Raw genomic sequence first — 8,006 nt, forward strand, 5'->3', positions numbered from 1 at the left:
TTCTTAGATTCTTAGCTACATATTATCTACCTCGGCCAATGACATAAGAATAGGTGGCATTATTTGATTTTCATTTATATTGTACATAGATGACACGTAAAAGCCAATTGGAGTAGCAGGGAACAGGTGAACCAAACTTCCAAGATTGTCAATGCAAGGGTTTTTCAACCAGTAAATTACTGCCACGGTTGCATTTTTCTTTGTGAAAGAAAAGTGAAAGACACAACGTGACATAATTTAGGCAGAGAAATTTTGAATTCAAGGGGGCTGTTCATAGGGAAGGAGAGTGTAGTTACAAATACAATCGATCACATGGATGACTGATTCATCCTGATCCTTTTTCTATCTTGGAATGAAGTATATATCTCGATCAAAACATTAATTTGTATGTTTGGTTTAACAAACAAGATAAATCAAAATTTCTTCTTATTTTTTTCTTTCTAATAGTGTTATTTAAAAAAAATAATTTTTGTACCGATTCTTAAAAAAAAAAAGAAGAAGCTGAACCATTCAATTCTTCAAACTCTATTGAACAGGGAGGGAATGTTGACATACAAAATATCATACCATAAATTCATCCCTTCTACTACTACATAATGGAGTCTATACTTTAAAAGTAAAAAAACAAAAAACTTCAAATTTAGGCGCTCAGGAAGCTCAATGGTTGGCCAAACATCGCTTCTTCCGGTTTGATGCTTTGATTGCATTGTTCACTCCCACACTTAAAGAAACAATGAACTGACGGTGAATTTTACAGGAAAAAGAGGGGATATGCATAATGTTCCAGGGATTTAATATATTATATTATATCATAATAATACATGGGAAGCCTACGCGATTTCCACGGGTAAAAGCCATACATCAAACTACATAAAATCCAACGTAATGAGCAAGCTCCAAACACCAAAAACAACCCGCAACAAACAATGCAAGAGAGATGAAAAGGAAAAAAAAAGAAAAAAACAACCCTCAAGAGGCATAGCAATTTTTTTTACTGACCATCAATAATACAAACTACAAAGAAACTTAGCGAGCCCATGATACAGAATCAATCTCGTCCCTAGCGGACTTGTATAATTCAAGCCTTTTCGCACACTGTTGTCTCCTTTCCATCAATGCTGGGTCTTCATCCAACAATTGTGAAAGCTGCTTAGCCTGGAACATCACCAATTAAAAAAAATGAACTGATGTAACGCTCTAGGTAAAATGAAATAATATCTAGGACCATATTTATTCTGCCATGGAGTAGAAAACCCAGGAAGCATACCTCTTTTCTCCCTATTTGTGTATAGAAGTGATTTAACAATGATTGTTTGGCCTCCCTAACTTGGCAATAAACCACAGCCTTAGGAATTGTATTCTTGAGTGTTTCAGACACCATGTTAATATAAGAGGATACGTTTGACCCAATCCTCCTAAAGTGTCCCTCTGTATATCGGTCCACAGTTACGGAAGCTGGATTTCCTGCTGGATTTCCACCTTTCTCCACTTCCTGGGGAAGCCTTCGAAAGAACTCCACGGTCAGATATGAAGATTCCATGTCCACTAATCGAATAACTGTCTTCTTACTATCCTCGCGGAACCTCTCCAAGGCCTCATTTGATGCAGCAGCTATTTCAGCTTGCAGGGTAGGAAAACGCTTCAATTCCTGGTTTGTTATCAACATTTAATGTTAGCCCTTTCCTTCATAAACCTCCACCTTAAAATCCACTGTACCAACAAACAGAAAAATAAAATAAAAAAAGAATGAAATTTCCTACTTTACCTGTGTTTCTCCTATTGATTTTCTTACAAGCTCTTTTAAGACAAAGTGGACCTGGATTGCAATGTTAAATCAATGAAAGATCAGGTGAACATTTCCACTAGATATTAACATCATCAATAACATTTGATAAAATAATTTTATACGAATATAATTGCAAATAACACAGAAAATTGGACCACTTACAGCATCCACAGAAGCTTCAGCTGGACCCCTAAAATAATTCAGTGCTCCTTCAATAAGGCGCCTGTAACCTTGCTCTGGGGCAATCAGGTGTGGTTGATAACCATCTGCCTCTGAAACTACTCTCCTCACATTTTGCAGAGAAAGATGTCGATCAAATGGAAGCTTCCTCAAAGCAGCAGGGAGCTGATTGTCAAAGACTCCATAAATCCGATCACCTCCAGGTCGACTGAGATAAAGTCCAGGTACCATCAGAGATTCATAATATTAAACATTAGTTTGTTGAAGATAACAGGTGATCCACTAATACGAAATATGAATTATAGATGTTCTTTGAAATAATGATTTTTTTTTTAAAATAATAATATTAATATAATTTCTGATAAAATTATTAAAGCATATTTGAAGTATGAGATAAAGTATATCTCCTGTCCCAATATCAATATTTACAAATCTGGCCCGATCAATGAACTGATGAAGGTGGAGAGTTAAGGTTTAAGTGGTTGAACAGGAGTACAATCGGTATACTATTAAATAAATACTATTAAGTTAATAATAATACTTCTATTATAATTAATTTTTTATTTTTATAAATAATTACAATAGTATTTTTTAAACATTTTTAGGAATAATATTAAAATCATTAATAGAGAAAAAATGAAACTTTATTCAATTATATAGTAATGTAAAATAAAAATTTTCATATTATAAAATCAAATATTAATATATTAAAATTAAATACCCTAAACCCTATTCCTTATTAAAGAAAATAATAAAATAAAATAATTTATAATTTAATTTAATTAATGAAATAAATTATTAATAATATTAATTATTAAAATTGTAATGTTTTATTTATCATTAAAATTGATAGTAATAGTTGCTTTCTATTAACATAATTAAAAGAAACTTGTTATATATCAAATCGGGTGTTTTAAAATAACAATTAATAGAGGTGGTCCGAATGACAAAAGCCAACTTCTACCTTCAGAGTAGTACCAAGATTGAATCCTAATACCAACAAAAGCCATTTAATTTTCATTAGTGCCATCGAAAACCACAATCAAACCACACCTGTCTATACCAGTTTTATACTTAAACTGAATCATGGTCCAGTTCCTTATTAAACAGGACTGACCAGCCAGCCCTCAGTTTGACAACCATGCCCGATATAGTCCACCAGTCTGTTGTGACGTGAAGGTACCAAGTAAGAGAATTAGTTTCTGTTATAGGATTGCTAACATTAATTAGTTATAGTTGTCATAAAAAGATCAATATTTGTGATTGTTGTTGTTATAATTGAATCTTACCGTGCCCAATTAGTGTTAGGGAGTAATGCTTATAGTATTTTATTGCTAACCTCAATCACAAATATTGATCCTTTTATAACAACTACAAGATTCTGTTGCAACTAACAAATGTTAACATAAACTAATTCTCTTATTTGCTACCTTCAAATGTTACAACACATGCTCAACCATAACAGAACCAGCTCAGCTAGAGAAATTAGGTTCTGTTAGTATTATTGTTATTGAGGTTTTTAAACCCAGCATGCTATTAAATAAATACTATAAAAACAATAATAACACTTTATTATAATCAATACTTTATATATTTGATAACTATATATTAAAATAAATTTGATTAAAATTAACGTGTGAATTTTTTAAAAAATAATTTAAAATTTTAATTAAACTTTAAGTGACAATATTTAATTACTTGGAATAAAGAAATACATAAAATTAAAATTTTATAATAATAAATTTATTCATATAAATGAAAAATAGATGTTACTACATTAGGTTATATAACACAATAAATAAAGAAAACTTTAAATGCAATAATATAAAAACATAATTCAAAATACTAAAATAACAATTTATTAGTTCCATCATTTATTAAGGTTTTAATTGGGTAAAATTCAATTGTCTTTCTAAAAGTTAAATTTAATAGTTATTAATTATTCTAAATTAAAATATTATAATTTTAAATTTATAAAAGAAGGCCTTTGGTCCTAGGTTCAAACCTAAACACTTGCAATCCCATTCTACAACAATTTTTGTATTTGAGAAAACTCAGCCCATTTTCAGCTGGAAAATTGGTTCAAACTCAGCTGAGTTACTGGTTCTCAGGTTCAAATAGGTTCACACCAGTTTTTAACAAACTAGGGTTTGATAGTGATGCTCTGAGATCCAGAGAATAAAGTTTACATTAGCTGAGTTAATTCTATCCTTGAGGACCCAACCTTCTCCACTCTTATCCTTTTTCTTTTGCTTGTCAGCGACGTCTAACGACCTTCCCGCTACAAGGACGTCTGTCACTGTCGTCCAATTCCGTACGTGCGATGGGTGTCAGTTCCCCTTACTCATGTCAGGCGGCCAATTAATTTCCCCTAGAACGCGTGCAAGAAGGGCTGCGAAAAGACGGGACTGGCTTCAACACAGCAGATTCTGAGCCTGTAGGCAGCCCAGGTCGGCAGACGTCTTCAAGTCCGGTCCAATATTGTAGGCAGGCTTTTCTTGAGACGCTCTGAATTCTGAGCCGTCCCTGGCTATCATAGGCCCTGGCCCAGCTCGGGAGGGGGAGACCCAGCGGTTATCAGATAATGACCCAGACCATAACAGGGTTCAGTTTAACCGACAGGTCTGATTGACAGTCCGGTTAGATTTTGATAACCATTATTGTTATACTTGTTAAGAAAAGCACCTCCTATTAGTTAGAAGTATTAAAAATTGGTCAAAATCAAATTTGACATACTTTAACCATAAACTGCAAAACAACTAAATAGATTTTATTAAGCAGTATCTAAATTTTTCTTTTTTTTTCCAAATGAGGCCTAAACATGGTTTGGTCAAGTCCTGATAAAATTCCAAAAGTGCATCATATGACAGAAAAAAGAAGTCCTCATAGAAGGGCTAATATTATCAATGATCACATAAAAGTTTGGTTGGCCTGCTACAGGCTACACCAGTTATCTAACCACATGACTTTCAGAATTAGTATGTAGGAAATTGTATTTAGAAAATTTATCTTCTAGATCTATACGTAAAGGATTAAATGAGTAATAGCATTTTTTTATTTTGGTTGAAAAGAGGGAAAGAAGAGAAAAGTGGGAGCAGGGGTGCCTCATTGCAACATAGGAGTGGCAAAAATGCTTACCCTCCATCCAGGTGCTCCTTGAATATCCTATCAAATGCACGGCAAAGTTCCAAGATAGTATACAGTTGTGCCTAAAATATCATTCATCAATTAACTACTGATAGAAAGAAATAGCACATTGGTGAAGAAATAAGCTACTCACCCCAGCATCAACAGCTACAGGCCTACCAAGGTGGTCCATCTCTGATTCAAGTTCCTCAATGCTTTTGTTTATCAAGGATGTGATGCTTGGAATTCGAGCCCTAATTACCGACTCCAAGTGCTGAGAACATGTCATCATCAGAATCATATATTAATCTATTCCTTTTCCCAAAAGGCAGCATATTAAATTCTAACCTTTGAGAGAAGTTTTGCAAGATATTCTGAACCCATTTTATTGGCTAAATGCCCATAATCAGGACTGGTTGCAAAATACTCGCGCTCCTTGCGCCTTGCAACAATCATATCTACATTTTTGTTAATATCTGCTTGCGAGCGGTTAACAATCCCAACCCAAGGATGCTGCAGCCGGTATGATCTTCCTTCAAGAACCTAAACAATAATATCATTTATGCATTATTGATCCATTAGCAACTTCACTAAAAACAAAACAAAGGTCAAGGAAGAAAACAGAGATTGAAAACTCACATCTAATGCATTAGTTCCTTTGTCCATCAAATCCAACTTTGTCAGGACGCCAAAAGTCCGTTCACCTAATGAATTTACAAACAAGGATTTAGATGGGAAGGATAACCAAAGGCTCTTAAACATGTATAATACAAAAGTTAAAAGAGCATACCTGAGGGATCTACTTCCCTGGAAAGTTTTATAGCATCGGATGTTGCTATATCTTGGTTTGCTGGAGATATAGCAAGTATTACACAATTTGGCTGCGCAATAAATTGTGTAGTGATCAGAACACAAAATAACATCTGTACAGAAACACCGATCAATGTGGAACATTGTGCACTTCACCTATCTCCCGTCATTCTTCACAAACTTTTACAATCATTGTGGTGCCAAAATATCAACCAGCTCTCAAAAAGATTTATCCATACAACAGGGCTCCACCAGCCGATTATGTGCAAACATATATGTGCATACATATATATATATTTGAGGGGATGTGTCTCTATTGTGACATTGCTAAGAAAAGCACAGTTTATACTGCAGTTCCAATTAAAATAAATAAATAAGTTGGATGTACAATACATGTTCGCAAACAAACTGTATGATCATTACCTTTTCAACATAAGAGCGGACCATGGTCTCAATGTCTTGAACAATACTCTCAGGCTGTCCCTCTAAGAAAAGTAAAGCATTCCATTCAGGAGTGAATATCAAAATAATGTGCAAGTTATATTTAGCGTGAGGAACCAAGTAAAACATACCAACAGCAACTTTCGTTAAGCCAGGCAAATCAATCAGAGTTAAGTTGACAACTGCAAGCCAAAGTGAACCGAGAGAAAACAGTTAAACATGAATAGAAGTGTACAAGTTCTAAAATATTACATGGTTAAGTAATTTCATGGACAATTGATTGACTTCAAGTCTTCAGCACGAATTTGAATAGCCTAATAAAAGAGTAAAAATAACAATTACATACCGTTTGGAGAATAGATGCTGAGATGAATAGGAACAGGAGAAATTTGTTTTGTTTTTCCTGTCATTCTATCAGTTTCATCCTGAATCTCCTTGCGTACCAGGGCTGCATAAGCAAAATAAACATTCTTACATAAAATAATATTTTGGGTCAGCAAGAATCTATACAGATATTAAAGAGAATACACCATAAATTATAAGTTTACCAAAATCAGTGAAACGCCTCTTAGGAAGATGAAGAAACTCAGCATACTCCTGTGATCCCTCCTCAGTCTTATGAAGCTGCAAGACCAAAGGTCTCCTTGTAACAATCCCTACAAGAATCATTTGGAAGCAGCTCAACTAAACAGTAAGTTGAAGACAAGAACCTTTTGAGTTAAAGCTTTTTTACTTCATAAAACTGAATAATTAAAGAGACACAAACCTGAACCTCTAGGAAGAAAGTCTCGACCTACTATGCTCTCTAAGACAGAAGATTTTCCCGAACTCTGCTTTCAACAACCAAATGCCAAATAAAAATATAAGATATCTAACAAATTAAAGAAATGTAAAGTCCTTTCTCTGTGGCCGCGAGTGCGTACGATTCCCAAACCCCCTCACTCTCACGCACAATCGGTATTAAGTTTACGTTAATCATAGTTCCTCCCACTCGTCCCAGGATTTTGATTTCTCGATAGACATATTTGAATATTTTCTCTTCGGAAGTACGAGATTTTGGTTTCTTAAGAAAAAAAACATATAAGGAGAGAGAAAGGAAGTAAAACCTGTCCACCAACGACGGCAACAGAGGGAAGAGCTTCCCACAGAGAAGAGAAAGCATTATCCCCACCTCCATAGTCTCCGAGCACGGTACAAGCTCTCTGAATCCGATTAACCAAGCCTATCAAGCTCTCCATGGTCGTCATGTTCAAAAAAAACAAAACCGGAGATCGTATAGACTTTTTAAAAAGTTCTTAAACCCTAGAAATAGAGAACCAAAACTGCAGAGAGAGCAGCCGAAAAGAAGAAGAACAGCTCGACTTGGAATGAACGCCCCAAATTGTCAAAAAGAATATTACAAAAATTTCGAAAGCTTGGTTTTCTGTTTAGGCTTTCCTGATTTGCAAAAGTCATTTAGGGTCTCTATTCAATTTATTTTGTAACCGTCAAGCCTTTGAATTTTTGAATTTTGAATTTTCAAGGAGTGGGACCCTGCTTTTCCTGTACCTTCTTTTTTATTAAATAATAATAATAATAATATTTTTGTGCAGTGAGCCGCCGTATCGAGTATCGATATTTTCTGTCTTCTTCGCTTTTTTTTTTATTTTTAATGAATTTTTTT

The 8,006-nt window shown here is 34.3% G+C and overlaps 1 protein-coding gene across 2 annotated transcripts; it reads right to left on the reverse strand.

Annotated features, from left to right (window-relative positions):
• Window positions 1–772: 772 nt before the first annotated feature.
• LOC110616995 (phragmoplastin DRP1E) lies at window positions 773–7,818 on the reverse strand. 2 transcript variants are annotated; one of them, XM_021759561.2, is made up of 15 exons: window positions 7,450–7,818; window positions 7,110–7,173; window positions 6,892–6,999; window positions 6,690–6,791; window positions 6,475–6,525; window positions 6,326–6,387; window positions 5,883–5,973; window positions 5,732–5,796; window positions 5,441–5,635; window positions 5,247–5,366; window positions 5,105–5,175; window positions 1,949–2,174; window positions 1,766–1,816; window positions 1,268–1,648; window positions 773–1,155 (listed from the first exon to the last, which is right to left on the reverse strand). In XM_021759561.2, the coding sequence occupies exons 1-15, from the start codon at window positions 7,588–7,590 to the stop codon at window positions 1,027–1,029; spliced, it is 1,857 nt and encodes a 618-aa protein (XP_021615253.1). In that variant the 5' UTR covers window positions 7,591–7,818; the 3' UTR covers window positions 773–1,026. The 2 variants fall into 2 exon arrangements, with proteins under 2 accessions (XP_021615253.1, XP_021615262.1); XM_021759570.2 differs by having other exon boundaries at window positions 6,690–6,813; window positions 7,450–7,803.
• Window positions 7,819–8,006: the final 188 nt, after the last annotated feature.

The sequence above is a fragment of the Manihot esculenta genome, chromosome 1 (assembly GCF_001659605.2).
Source record: "Manihot esculenta cultivar AM560-2 chromosome 1, M.esculenta_v8, whole genome shotgun sequence".
Classification (NCBI taxonomy): Eukaryota; Viridiplantae; Streptophyta; class Magnoliopsida; order Malpighiales; family Euphorbiaceae; genus Manihot; species Manihot esculenta.